Source organism: Copidosoma floridanum, unplaced genomic scaffold (genome assembly GCF_036245765.1).
Source record: "Copidosoma floridanum isolate Cflo_tuat_1 unplaced genomic scaffold, Cflo_Japanese_pri ptg000035l, whole genome shotgun sequence".
NCBI lineage: Eukaryota > Metazoa > Arthropoda > Insecta > Hymenoptera > Encyrtidae > Copidosoma > Copidosoma floridanum.
The window spans coordinates 3,549,123-3,564,420 of NW_028321912.1; the positions used below are offsets into that span (position 1 = coordinate 3,549,123).

The following is a 15,298-nucleotide window of genomic DNA, read 5'->3' on the forward strand; positions in this document are numbered from 1 at the left end:
CGTACAGCTGACCGCGACGTCGTCTGCGTAGACGTACGTGTTGATGTTTTCGCGCTGGGGCAGGTCGTGGCAAAATATGTTGAAAAGGGTGGGTGAAAGTTTGGAGCCTTGGGGGACTCCGGAGGTAATTTGGCGGGGGTCGGAGAGGGAGTCGCCTACTTTAACGCGGATAAATCTGTCCGAGAGGTAAGATTTGACAGTGCCTATAAGGTAGTGTGGAAAACCTAGCTGTATAAGCTTGTACAGGAGGCCCTCGTGCCAAACTCTGTCGAAGGCCTGCTGTACATCTAGGAAAGCTATCGCGGTGAAGTTTTTGTGGATGAGGCTATCGGAGAGGTCTTCGGTGACTCTCAGAAGCTGGTGAACTGCCGAATGTCTGGCTCTAAAACCGTACTGCACGTCTGGAAGGATGTTATTTTCTGTGGCGTGCTTGTTTAGGCGGGTGAGAATGACGCTTTCAGTGATTTTACTGGGCGATGAGAGTAGGCTAATGGGTCTATGGCTCGCGGGGTTGCTGAGGGGTTTTCCCGGCTTCGGGAGACAGATGACTGTAGCCACCTTCCACGCATTTGGGAAATAACGAAGGCGCATCACGGCGTTGGTGATGTTGCAAATCGCCGTGATGAATTTTTGAGGGAGGATTTTCAGGACGCTATTGGAGATACCGTCACTGCCAGGGGCTTTTCGAGTTTTTAGGGATCGGATGATGCCTCTGATTTCGAAGGGTGTGCAGTGTTCGAAATCTGGATTGTCAAGGACCTGTTGCTGCACCGTGTGGGTGATCCTCGCGTGTTCCTGCGCTAGTTCTTCGGCGCTAAGGTTGGGGGAGCATTGATTTTGCAGCGAGTCTGCAAGGATCTCTGCTTTGTCCGAGTCTAGCGAGTAGAGTTTGTTCCCTTGTTGAAGGGGGGGGGGGAGGGAAGGCCGTTTGTTACGGAGTTTTTTAACGACCTTCCAAGCATTTCTTGGGTGGGACTCTGCCTCGGCTATGAATTTGTTAAATTCCTTGTTTCGGAATTCGAAGACTTGGGATTTGACTTCCCTTTCAAGGGAGTTAAGGTGAACTTTAAGTTCGGGGGTTCTCCTTTTTTGCCAGAGTTTCTGGACTCTTTTCTTCTCCTTGATGAGGCGCAGGAGGTCGCGGGGGAGTTTGAGTGTATGTTGGGGAGCTGTGGTTGTTGTGGTGGCTTTGTGTGTGCAACTGTTGAGTTCGTCAGTGAGTTCGTCTACTGCTATGTCGAGTTCCGTTTAAGACCTAATGGGGCAACATTTGAATGGAGAGGATTCGAGGTTATACGCAAGGTGGACCCAGTCTACGCGGCTGGTGGTGACGGGTATGGTGAGAAGGGATCTAGGGATATCTAGGTAGACTGGGTTATGGTTACAGGGGAGGTCAGGAGAAGTTCTTGGTTCCGTGGGGATGGTCAAGTTTTTCGTTAGGAATATGTCTAGAATGTCGGGGTCCTGGTCTGGGGAGCTTGGATAGTGAGTTGGTTCGCTTGGAACCTCAATATTGATGTTGAGGTTACGCAAGTGTTTAAGAAGGGAGCGTCCTTTGGGATTCTCGTGTTTGCACCCCCACGATTTGTGCTTGGCGTTCAAGTTGCCAGCCACGATCGTAGGGATGTTGGAGTCAAACAGAGAGTTTATGCATTGGAGGGTAGGATCAACCGTGGGAGGGGAATAGAGGCAGATAATTCTAATGGAAGAGGATGTAGTGGTATATACTTCGATTCCAATTGCTTCGCAGTTGGCAGCGTCCGTACTGATGACTCGATGGCGGATGCCCTTGCGTACAAGGATAACCACTCCGCCATGTGATTGGTCGCGTCTATCTCTTCTGTGGGCCGTGTAGTTGTGTATGTACAGTGACTTTGTGTTGTCTAGGTGTGTCTCGGTTATGCATGCAACGTCTATGTTTCTGGTCTGAAGTACGTGTACAAGCTCAGTCGTTTTGTGTGTAATGCTGTTCGCGTTCCAGTTAAGTAGTGTGAAGTCTTTATCTATCGTGCTATTGTTCTGTTTCCCTCTAGTCTGGACACCCTTTGGTCGAGGCGAGTCAGTAGGGTCATTATTGAGTGGAAGATTGTCTCGGTGGTCGGGGGTGTGTTGAGCAGGGGAGTTGGGGGAGGGGCTCCTGTTCGATGTTGTTGAGAGGATGCCACCTTCGCGTATGACATCCCCGGGCGAGTGATGTTCGAGCCTTGGGCTGTTGTCCGAGGGGGAGCTCTCCCAAAAGGGGGAGGAGGGGCAGTACTTTTCTTGGGGGCATGAGCTCCTTTTTGGGGGATTTTTGGACAACCTCGGTAGAAGGCGCGGTGTTCGCCATTGCAGTTTGCACAGCGAGGGGTGACTTGGTCCTTGTCCTTTTTTGGACACGTTGCGGTGGCGTGGTTTAAGCTGCAGAAACCACAAACGAAGGCCGCACGGCAGTAGGCCGCCGTGTGATTGAATTTTTGGCAGCGACGGCACTGGGGGATGTCGTTTGACTTTCGCTTCTCTTCCACTCGAACGGAAGTGCCCCCGAGGGACCTGAGGTTGTAGATGGCGCGGGAGTTTGGGTCCGAAGCGTCAAGGTACACGGTGACCAGAGGCCAGGTTCGGTCACCCTTTGTCATGCGGTAGACGCGACGGGCGGATGGTACTTTTTCCTGGATCATCTCCAGGATTTCTGCATCCGTGTAGCCGATGTTGACTCCACGGATGACGACTATCATTTCACGGTCCTCGTGAAGCTGATGGGTGGTGAATTCGACCTTTTTCTCTTCAAGGTCGTGGACGATACGACGGAAGCTGTCGACGTCATCAGGGTACACGCGAGTACCCTGAGATGTGGTTGTAACACGGCGGACAGGGATTTTCTCCTCGATGAGGGCTTTATTGATTTTGGGCCAGAGTCTTTGGTCCAAGATCGTGATGGGAGGCGGGGCCTTTTTTTTTGGGGATATTAGCATTCTCTTGCGTTTCTGCATGCGCTGGGTCCTCGAGGTGACCGTCAAACGCGTTTTTCCCTGCTTGGGAGGAGCTTTGTGGGGGTTGGGGGTCGCGAGACTCTTCAAACTCCATATCGGAGAGTTCGGAGCTAGATAGTGACACGTTGGTCACTAGCTTTGTACGCCTTCTCTTTGCGGCGGGTTTTTTTTTTACGGCCGAATTTGTGGAGGCATTTACCACTGGCCTAGGGCTGGGCATGGGAGGGGGCTGCTTCGTTCCTGAAGTGGAGGGATTTAGCAGGCTTAAAGGGTCGCGGTTTGCGGGTGACGGAGAGATAAAATCCGGAATTTTTACCGGGGTGTTTTCCACTGCGCGGGGGGGCTTTGTATAAATAGCCGCGATAATATTGTCCTTCTCCTCGTTGGATTGGACAAGTTTAGCAATTTGCTGGTTGGATTTTTCCAGCTGGATAGAGTACTCACTCGTAATCTTCTCCAGGTACACGTTTCGTCGCCGGAGTTCGGCGAGTTCGGCTGTAATTTTGGCCAGTGTATCGCCAAGGGAGAGCGGGCTGTGTTCCCGTTGATTGATTTGGTTGTCGCAAGGGTCTCGTCCATTTGGCTCGAGGGATTGCAGATCTGCTGGCCGGCTGTCAGTCATGCTGGACATCGGAGGGAAATGGAGGGCACTGTTGACACTCGCACTAGCACTGACACTTGCACTATGGAGCGCGGGCAATTCGGAAGATGTGTCTGTTTCGGATAACAGCGCATCAAAAGAGTTGATCATATTGACCTTGGGTTGTGGACTAGCCACCGCAGAATTTGTTTGACTATACCCTTGAGAAGGGCAAGCCATACGGGCCACCCCTGAGGGCGGCGTGTACGCGGGTGTAGAATTTAGCGGAAACACAGTCGCGCGGCGCGACTAAGTCGCGTTTACGGAAAGAGATATATAGGTAGCCCTGAAAAGGGCCGTTTAGAGAGAACTCAAGAACTCAAGTCTGAGTAAGAGCGATGCGTAACGGGCGTGCGCAGAAAGCGTGCGTTCGGTACGAGCGCTCGAGCGAGACTGACGGCTGAATGTGGAAAGCGCCTCAGAGTCTTTGCGTATGGAGACCGTGCTGTAGGGAGGTATGCCACTGGCCGAAAAATATCTCGTCCTCGAATCGTTCCCTGGATAACCAACCGTTCACCGTTGGTTGGGGAAGTGAGCCTGGAGAATACTCGTATACCTCCTCTGTGAGTATGCTGTTGGGACGAAACACTAAGGAGGAAGGCCAATGAAGTTTCCAGTTGATGTGGCTGCCTGAACTTCTCCAGGTTGTTTTTCTTGACTTGCTGTTGTAGACAAATCTGTTCTGGTAGCACCAGGTCGATTTGAATAACGGTCAAAAATCCTGAAGTGTTAGAGCAGACTGTACTCTGGCTAGACGTCTCCTGTTATTACGCCTGAGACGTTAGCGTTCAGAACGCATGTTATTCATGGCACTCATCAATCCTGATGGGTCGGGATGGAATTCAACATAAGTCACTTGTCCATTACAGATCAGTGTCATCAGTAGCTGGGATACCCAGCTGCTCGGCTCACAACTTTTCTCTTGGTGCACTGCCGGTGAATGACGATGATATTCGGAAATTTTCTCGAGGATATTATAACCAAACCCACTTACTTCTATTGAAGGTAGCTTCGATTTTACTTCTACGCCACCTAGCGGATCCTACTGAACTAAAGTGAAAAGCTAGCGTATTTTTGCAAAACTTTGAGCTTATTTATTGCATTTGCTGTTAACTTTTTCAAGCTAAAAATTATACTAAAATCATCCAGGAAATGTCAAGAATTAGTTTGCACAATTTTAGCCAGATCGGTTGAGTAGTTTTCGTGGTGAGCGATTATTACGGTTTTAGTGACTTTGCCTTATACATTGGTAAGATAAGATAAGATAAAATTAGTGAGATTAGTAAGATAAGATAAAATAAGATTAAGTGCACCAAACTACAAAAGGTGAACATAAGTTAGCTCCGAGGTTAGCTTATTTTCGTTTTTCGAAACGTTTGGATGAAAAAATTCTCAACCTCACCCTTGAAAAATTTGTGTTGGCACTAATTGTACAAACCTTTCTGTAAGATAACTTATATTTTAAATACCATATTTTCGTATGAATTATAAACTCATAGTTTAAAAATGTATTTTTTGATAAATAATAGTTTATGCAACATAGTATAATTAATGTGAGGGGAATTTGAGAATTACGTGTAATTTTATTTCATCCTAACTCTAGTTAAATAAATGATTGGTCTAAATATTAATTCAAACGAATCAAGTAGAGTCACCCTTGATAATATCTATGTGATCAATTTATTTCATTAAAAATTTTTCTTTAATTTACCTCAACTGATCTTTGAAAAATCCTCCCAAATAATACACTTAACCTTTATCTACCAATCATACAAAAAGTAAAAAAGCTGTAGTCATGTGAGAATCAATCTTTTAAGGTAGGACATTGCTGAAAGAAGAATATGAATAAATATAATATTCCTTGCTTGTTATTTTATCTCCTTAAGATAAAAATTGAAGAAAGTATAAATCAAATTATGAAATCCGTGCGATAAATTGAGTTCTTAAAAATTACTGTATCCAAATAAATCTGAATAAAAAATGCTTTTGGTGGTTTTTAAAATGTCTTTTTTATTTAACTTTATTGATAGACATAAATATTAACTTCTTATTTTTTTTTTTTTTTCTGTATTAATCAATCCTTGAAGAACTGATGTCCTGAAGCTATTTTTGTCGAATAAGAGCCAAAATGGCTTCTCGACGCATGTGCGCAATGAGATGGCTCGATCGAATGAAGCTCTTTTGGCAGACGGAGCAACTATATGGTCGCTCGCCAGTATGAATACGCTTATGAGAAGAAAAATCGCTCGATCGGGTGAAATCCTTATGGCAAATAAGGCACTTATAAAGTCGCTCACCGGTGTGGATGCGCGCATGCACCTTCAAGTCGTTCTTCTGAAAAAAAGCTTTTGAGCAATCAGAGCATTTGTAAGGTCGTACACCCGTATGGATACGTATGTGCTTCTTCAAGTTGCTGCTCTGAGAGAAAGCTTTTGAGCAATCAGAGCATTTATAAGGTCGCTCACCCGTGTGGGTACGCATGTGCTCTTTCAAGCATCTGCTATGAGAGAAAGCTTTTGAGCAATCGGAGCATTTGTAAGGTCGCTCATCCGTGTGGGTGCGCGCATGCACCTTCAAGTTACTACTGTTAGAGAAAGCTTTAGAGCAATTGGAGCATTTGTAAGGTCGCTCACCCGTGTGGGTGCGCATGTGCTCTCTCAAGCTGGTGCTCTGAGAGAAAGTTTTTGAGCAATTGGAGCATTTGTAAGGTCGCTCACCTGTATGGGTACGCATGTGCTCTTTTAAGTTACTTCTGTGAGAGAAAGCTTTTGAGCAATCGGAGCATTTGTAAGGTCGCTCACCTGTGTGGGTGCGCATGTGCTCTCTCAAGTTGCTGCTCTGAGAGAAAGCTTTTGAGCAATCGGAGCACTTGTAAGGTCGTTCACCCGTGTGGGTTCGTATGTGCTCCTTTAAATTGTTGCTGTGAGAAAAAGCTTTTGAGCAATGGGAGCATTTGTAAGGTCGCTCATTCGTGTGGGTGCGCATGTGTCTTGTAAGACTTCCGTTCTCACTGAAATTCCAGTGGCACAAGGTGCATTGGAAGGGCTTATTGCCCGTATCGATGCATACATGACTCGTGACATTGCCATTTTCCCTGAATGCATTTGAACATTCAGGGCTATGATATAGATGCATATTGTTGTGGGTTGGCATGTGCTGCATAAGGTCAATCGACGAGTCAAATGATTCTTTGTCCACAGAGCAGCCACTTAAGTGGATGAGTTTGTGGGCTGTACGATTGATATTCCTATCAAAAGTTTGTTGTTGGCATAAGGAGTTGGAATCGCAGAATTGTTCATCTGGGTTTATACGTATGTGTTTTTTGAGATCGCTTGATGAGTTAAGCTCTCGTTGGTACATGGAGCATTTATAGGTTTGCTCACTGGTATTGATTCGCATGCATCTCTTGAGATTGCTGGTATCGCTAAGAGCTTGTTGGCACACTATGCAGTTGTGTAAGCAATCTAGTATATGGTTGTCATTTAGCTTTGAACCTTCAGCCATGCTTGTTGCTTCTTGTTTATGAATTTGTCAATTCTCCTAGTAGATTTTTTAACGTTGATCTTTCTTCTTTTTGTTAAGATGCACAAATAGTTTTGTTTCGAGGACGAAGTCTATTAGTCCCAATAGTCTTTTTGCTGTGGACATTAAACAATAATTACTTTATTGAGAACATTAGTAGTCTATCTACGAAAATGTAATGATTAATTTTATAATGTTAACCAGTGAATCAAAATTTTAACAAATGGCATAAACTCTATAAAGGTAAGTTCATCTAATTATTTGTTAGTGTAGTTTATCGAGGTACATGAATACAAATGGATATAATAAAAAAAATTTTTATCATTCAAAATTTTCTCACAATATTGTCAAATGAAAGCTTCCATGTTTGGTTAACTTTGAGATTATAATTAGTTATGGATAGATTATAACATACTTTTATATTCAAGAGAGTTTTTCTTGAATCAGTCGTAGCGTGATAATGAATTGTTAGAAATTCATAAAACTTTTAAAAGTTGTTAAAAGCGTTATACTCTCACGTCAAAAGAGTAAAAACTGGAGGTCAAAAGAATTCTACAGAATTATTCTTTTTAAAGTAGTGAAATTTTATTTTTACATGGAGAAAAGAATCACAGACATTTTTAGAGTATCAGCACCAGTAACTCTGTGACATTTTGTTGTAAAATAAATTTTTACTGCAGCGGTACATGAATTTCTGCCGTAGTTTATGTCAATATTTATGGTAACTGTACAATTTACCGGAGTAAGTATATAGCTATAGGCTATAGGGTTATACGTGGGTCGGGGGAGAAAGGCGATCAGTTGCCTGCTGCAGTGAGCCACAACTTGTACGAGGGAACGGGAGATGTCTGGATAACAGAAATCAGTACATGTATGAGAATAAATCATGAGCAAGCTCAACCACCAGAGGGCATCAGGACAAGCTACTACCTAGAGATATAGAAATATTATTTAAACACGGTTTATCGGTTTATCTATCATGGCGTCTCACCAATATACTTTCATTGTTACTTGTATGTGACAAAGTAGGAGATTTTAAATTTAAAGGATGAATGAGTGAATTTCCAAAGAGAACTATTAATAGTTTAACTATAAGTCAATTTAAGAAACTGCTAAAAGCAACAATGAAAATAATTTTTATGAATTTTTTTATGAAACAATGTAAATAAACTATATTCAAATAATATATCTATATATCGCTTGGTAACAGCTTGTCCTGCTGCCCTCTGGCGGTTGAGCTTGCTCATGATTCATGATTCATCCTCATTGGGTGGAACTAAGCTGACACGCCAATTATAAAAGTAAATTTACATAAGGTGATGAACTTTAGAAGCTGCGAGAGTTAGCTCTTGAGATTCAATCCCAATGAATGAAAGTAAGAGTACAATTATGATTTGTATAGTATAGTTTAGCCCAAACTGCAGCAGACAACTGCTCGGTCTTCTTCTCTGGCCCACGTGACCTGCAGTCTAAGGCTATGTAATTTCAGGAGAAATTTTACTGTTGTCGTACAGTTAAAATTATACCTAGTGTATTCCCTGGTAGAGATTTAATCATTTCTGCTAGTCAACTGAGAAGTTCTTACCAAGTTCAGCTCGCCAACTCTGCCCTTACTGGCGATTAGACGATAAACTTGGTTCTAACTGGGTAATACGTAAGTAGTGAATATGTATATAGCGTGATGTAACCTCTCAGTGCATGTTGTAGGAACGTAAAAAAACTTATTTTGAGCGAGTGAGACAGATAGAGAGACTATAAGCTCGTTGTTGAGTGTATCGCGAGCGTATCGGGATATAATGTAATAACATAGACCATGATTATAGTTGGTAAATTTTTCAATTATCCATAATATCGTAAAGTTCTGGCCAGCAATAGTAGTAAGCTTCTACCAAGGTTTTGGCTAAATTTTAAAATTATCGTAAAAATTACTGTAAACTAGTACACATTTATGTACCGCTGCAGCAAAAATTTACGTAACTACAAAATATCACAAGATTACCAAACGTTGCTTTTGGGGTAAAAATTCCTGTGATTCTTCAAAAGATTTAATCGAGCATTCTTCGTTTGAAAAGCGATTTCAAAAAATTACTTTTTCAAAAAAAAGAAAAACACAAAATAAGTATTTTAAAAAAAGGAAAAACATAAAATTACTCTTTTAAAAAGAGGAAGTTCGAAAAATGACTCTGTTAAAAAATTCAAATGAGAAACTTTAATATTTGTCGTTTTCTGCTCTTGCGTGCGATGACTATAAAGAGATTAACATGGGACACTGTATGTAATAGTCAATCAGTTATTGAAATATACTTGGTAAAAAATTATGAATTGAATTAGAGAGTGCAGATACACTAGACGGCTAGATATTCCTGACCCCTCCAACGAGTTGAGTGACACTGAAGTCATATACTGAAGTACATGATTCCAGTGACTCTCAACCCGGGGGGGGGGTCGCGAATATCTGGGCGTCTAGTGTATATAATGATTCAGTCAATGCAATGAACCTTCAATACGTGAATTTTCAATTTCATCAATAAATTTAGTGTGTGGTTCCACACTTTTATCTGATGGTATCTCGAAAATTTTCCTCGAGATTGTCGAGACTTTTCGAAAAGTCTCGAAGGTCTCGAGGATTTTCTTTAAGACTTTCAAGACTTACAAAAGTATCGAAGGTCTTGAACATTATCTTTGAGACTTCGAGTTGAGAACGAGACGAGATGAGACTCTGGCAGAGATGTGGTTGCGATATTTTGATACATGGTAAGAATTACAATTTTTGTAATAGTCACTATAAAATAACCAGAATCGAGGGTAACGTGCATGCATAATCTAGGGGTTATCGAAAGAAAGTCTACTTTTGCTGGATATCGTACAATCATGATCAGACCCCTGGTCTCGTCTCATTTGGTCTTGGCATCGATATTTTATTATCAAGGCTGCCTCGTCTTGTCTTAAAGTACGTATTGCACATGTTTAATGCATAGTATTGCATTAAAATAAGACTATTCATTAATTATTACTGGGAGTGATGTTTTTATATAACAATTTTAAATACTTAATTTTTTGAGTCTCTGGAAGAGACTAAAAGAAGTAATTTAAGTCACCCGACTACCTTCTGGTAAGAACACATCATACTGCATCAGGTTCTATACACCATGACCACATCCCAACAGGACGTTTACTTTATTTGTTGTCATGCCTAAAGCGAGACTTTTTCTGGCCCATATTTATACATCGTATGGATTCACACATGTGGCACACTATAATAAACGATTTTTAGTATATAGGCTTAACCGCTTCGTGATTATCGCACGCGAGAGCACAAAACGATTAATATCGAAGTTTCCTTTTTCCAGAGGGTAAAACCATTTCATATCAAAACTTTAACTAGACAATTGTGAATAAACATTAGAGGCTTAAACTGTTGAAAGAAGTATGAATTTAAGTAATGCAGGATGAATAAAAACATAAAACACTTCCATGCATTGGTTTACGTATACGAAATTTTACCTTCTGATAAATTGAGGACTGCAGTTGTGAATGTCGTAACGGCTGTTGGCTCCATGAATTCGGTAATAATATATTCACGTAGACTTTTATGTCTAATATGTCACTTGAGTGTAATAAATTTCAACTTGTGCTATTTTATGATATACCATAGCAACGACAAAGAAATACTGAAGTCTATACTTTTCGATTTGAAATACTGCGATCTATATTAGTCGGCCGATAAGAAGAGAATGCTTCGACTCCAACTTTTACAAAATATAGTTTTTCAAGTATTTCAAATAATTATCAGTAACAAAAAAATATCGTTAATATGATTTTAATATATTTTTTCCAAGCAGTACTTATTTTCCAATTAACGTATCACATTCTGATCAGCTTTTTAAATTAAATATATGATCATGCGTGAAAGGTATGTTTCTTGAGACAAAAAACTTCATTCGATTGCAAGTATGAAATATATGTATTCAATTTTAAAATAAATGAAGAACGAGTTTATAAGTCAATCTTCACAATTAATCAATGAATACGAGTGTTACAATTGTTTCGGTACACTATACCTTCCTCAGACACAGAGGTTTATAAACTACATTCGGCTTTACAAATAATACCTATTTATATCAGCATATCGTCAACTTATTCATACTTTATACGAACATACTTTTATTTGAAATTTAATAGAGGTGAGTCATTTAAATCTAGCAGACAGTTAAGCAAACGTTCAGTGTCCCTCAAACTATTAATCTCAGCCGCTTTCAAAGAATTTAATAATTTTTCCTTATTAGCTATATGTAAAACTTTAAATTCATAGTTAAAATCGTGATTATATTTTAACAGATGAGATGCATAATTTGACTTCTTTGTACCATTAACGAAGTCTTTAACATGTTCTTTTAATCGTTTAGCAAAAGTTCTACCAGTTTGTCCTATGTACTTTTTGTCACATGACCCGCATTGCAAGCTATATACGCCCGACTTTTAAGACAGTACTGCTTTATTTTTATTATTTTTTAAATTTTGATCATACCCATTACTTTTAGTTAATTGTTTAATAATATTTAATTCTTTCGTATGATTATTCTGTGACATTGGAACTAACAGCAATCTATATACGTAGCTATAAAATACAGCTATTTTGTGCGAATACGGATGAAGTGATTTATTATGAATTAGAATATCTGTGTGTGTTGGTTTATGAAAAATACTAAATTCTAAGTGGCTATGAACTCTATTAACTTTTAAATCTAAGAAATTTGGTGAATTATTTCTTTCTATTTCTATTGTGAATTCAATATTTTTGTGTAATTTTTTAATAAAATTTGAAATTAACTGTAATTGTCTCTGTGATCCTTTAAAAACACAAAATACGTCATCTACGTATCTGTACCAATACACAAGATTTACACTTAGTGGACTCGACATAATTAAATTTTCCAAATAATTCATGAATATCTTGGCTACTAAAGTGCTAAGTGGACTTATAAACTCGTTCTTCATTTAATTCAAAATGGATATGAATTTTCATAAAGTGACGACCGAAACTATTGAATAAATGTATTCAATTTCAGTTGAAAATCTGGCTAAAAACACAATGTACTGACTGGTCATGTTATGAATGATGTAAAAATTTTCTCTCTCGCGATTATTATCAAAAAATAAAATAGTGTTAAACTTTATAATTAGCCCTTCTCTATCTCCCTTGCAAAATTAAAACGACGTGCTAACACAAAGTGACGCGATAAAACAGTAATGGGTGTACAAAAACACCAACCCGCACCCTCCACTATCCAACAAAGAAACGGCGTCGTTGTAAGTGCAAAAGTTAGCCAGCGAGTAATGCTCGTGTGCAAAATGCATTAACCCGCGAATAACAATTTGGGTAAAACAGGAAAGGCGGACCCAGCAATTGCGAGCTCAGAGACTCCCTCCCATACGAGCGAGAATGGCCCTGTGCGCATACCGATGAGAGAAAGAGGGTACGCGGGAGTCTCGGTTGCACGGGTGAATTTATCAAGAGGCCGTGGATATGTGAATGCGAGTGCGCATTCGTATTCCTGAGGCTGGGAAATAGGTCGTGTAGGGATTATGAAGTGCAGGGAACTAATATCGCGGAAAGGTGTGCTTATGGTGCGGCTGATGGTGTGTTTAAGGCCTGTGGATGTTGAAAATTGCAGTACTTATGGAGGGGACTATATTTAGAAAAAACGAGGCATTTCCTGATGTGGATTGTCGATTATACTGGAACTGCGAATGAAATATCTTTTTATTTCAGGTTGCTGTAAACGTAGGTAATGCAATTATGGATTTGTTCACCTCCGCTAAAGTTACAGTATTTTGGATCGTGTGTGGTGGAGTTGTTGTCTAATTCTGTGGTCATTTAAATATGTTTTATCGAATCAACTAAATATTTCAAAAAATGACACTGACATACTTTTTTAATGTAAATTTTATCAATCTAGAGACATAAATTTAGTTTCTTTTAGAATCTGAGTGCATTCAGTTACAACTAATCCATAGGTCAAATCAAATAAGTATACTTGACTTCAACCAAAAATTTAGCTACTTATGCTTTGTCAAAATATTAATTTTTGTATGTTATTACTATTCATCTTATCGTTATAATATATAGTTACATACCTAGTTGTGAAACTCTTTTAAGGTAGTCTATCACCCACAGGCGTATCTACAATGCATCATCTGTTAGTGCATTCAAAATACGCATAATGCTTAAATGTTGAAAAGGCTTATTATTACGTTCTGCTGAGATATGGAAACAGTGCCGATCAGCTCATCATACATTTGCTATACACACACACTTGCATATGGCTATGCAACTGTTCTGTTGCTAAATATTTGAGACATTCACGTATGCAGCAGACAAGTTACATGACAATTGTTAAATGATTTATTACTTTGTACTTATACTGGTGACCCAACAGTTTTAAAATTGTATAAAATAGTACAAATTGCAAATTTTTTTACGGTATATTTTTCAGAATTTTCTTAGTTACTTAAGTAGCTCTTTTTGCCTGTATTCGAAAAGTTCAATCGTAACCTGTGTTAAAATTTTAAACTTGCAACTTTATTATGTCAAAAACCAATGTAGTGGAGATATTTTTTTACAACTGTTTTTGAAAAAAAAAAATTTAATCTATAACAAATTTTTTTTTCAAGGCAACCGAAGTTAAAAAGTGGTGGGTGATAGACTATCTTAAAGTTTTTTGCTTCCATTGCTGTTACCTTTTTTTGTATGGAATCACCGATGCGCAACTGCATTGAAAACGACAATATCGAGTGTCGTCTTCCAGACCAATGGACTAGAGAATCTTGTCCAATCAACTAAAATTAACGTGCACGCATGGTTTAATTTGCCGTGAGTTAAAACTAACACTGTATGCCTGAACATGTAATCGATATATATGTATAGATTTGTATTCGAATGAAATCTGTTAAGCCATTCATAATTTACATGAAATTTTTTGTGACAGATAGGAGACTAGCGTTATGATTTAATTTATTAATTATTTATCAAAGAGTTACGCCACAAACGTGCATACTTACGTATACAAACAATTCTATTTGTCATTTAAGGAAGTGTGAGAAGTGAGGAACGGGGAGAGTACTGTACTTCGATTCTAAACTACAAAAAGTATATTTTGCACGATGTTATCTCAATGCGATTTTTCGTCCATTACAAAGCTTCCTTTGTGAGAAAGCAAAAAGTATTATAATCAGGAGAAAAATGTTTTGTAATCTGAAACCAATTATCCCCATTTAAGATGATGTTTCCCTGGGGTGAAATAATTATTACTCGCGCAATACTAAGCCACAACGTGTTGCAGTCGATCACGTGCACTTAAAATTTTTTACCACCTTCCGCGAGCCGTGGAGTATCCATCTCGCGCAAAATCAGAGCGTCTCGGATCAATTTTCAATTTAATTTCCAAACCAAGCACAAGCCCTATTATCACGATGGTTTGGTGATTCCTCGGTAAACAACAACAACAACACCCGTAAGCGTCGCCCGACAAAGCGCTCTCGAACACCCGATCGGGTAACCCGCCCGAGCACCCTCGACGCGAGTGCACTTGATTTATAAGCAGCTGGGAGCAACAGCCCAAGCTTTCAAGCTCGAGTTGTATGCGTGCGAAAAAAAGGTGGATAGACAGCACTCGCTTATTTTTTTTCTTCCTTTTCCACCCCCTCCCACCTCCCATCCTAAGAGTTTCACGGTTTACATCTCCAGGGCGCGCGCGTTTTTAATCTCGAATTCCGTCGGAAAATTACCCACCTGTCAGTGGCCCTACAAATTGCTCTCCCGATGCCTCCAGCACGTGCACACCTTCCCTTTGGCACGCGAGAGAGATTTTTCCTTTTTTTTCCTGTTAATTTATTTTTCTCTCCACGCCTGCAGTCGGATGGAAAATTCGTAAATTGGCGGCACGGAGATTAGCAATTCCCTCCCCCCACGGGCTTATTTTGCGCGGAATCCACCCTGCACTAACTTCTCCCTAAACTGCTTTCCTCGTCCATGGACTTGCATTTTTACTCGAATTAACCATCAGGTGTTTTCAAAGGGCCACGGTGCACAAAGGGCTGTGAAGGGAAAATGTCATTTTAAATAATAAACACGTACTCTAATTAGCACGCGTCTTTTTGAAAC

General features: G+C 40.1%; 1 protein-coding gene across 1 annotated transcript; it reads right to left on the reverse strand.

Moving 5' to 3' along the window:
- Positions 1 to 5,675: 5,675 nt before the first annotated feature.
- On the reverse strand, positions 5,676 to 10,733 carry LOC111643192 (uncharacterized). Its single transcript, XM_089597640.1, has 2 exons — positions 10,639 to 10,733; positions 5,676 to 7,250 (listed from the first exon to the last, which is right to left on the reverse strand). Exon 2 carries the CDS (start codon positions 7,114 to 7,116, stop codon positions 5,716 to 5,718), a length of 1,401 nt encoding a protein of 466 aa, XP_089453766.1. The 5' UTR covers positions 7,117 to 7,250; positions 10,639 to 10,733; the 3' UTR covers positions 5,676 to 5,715.
- Positions 10,734 to 15,298: the final 4,565 nt, after the last annotated feature.

Coding starts and splice junctions, on each gene's coding strand:
- LOC111643192 (XM_089597640.1), bottom strand. CDS start 7,116: ATGGCTGAAGGTTCAAAGCTAAATGACAACCATATACTAGATTGCTTA.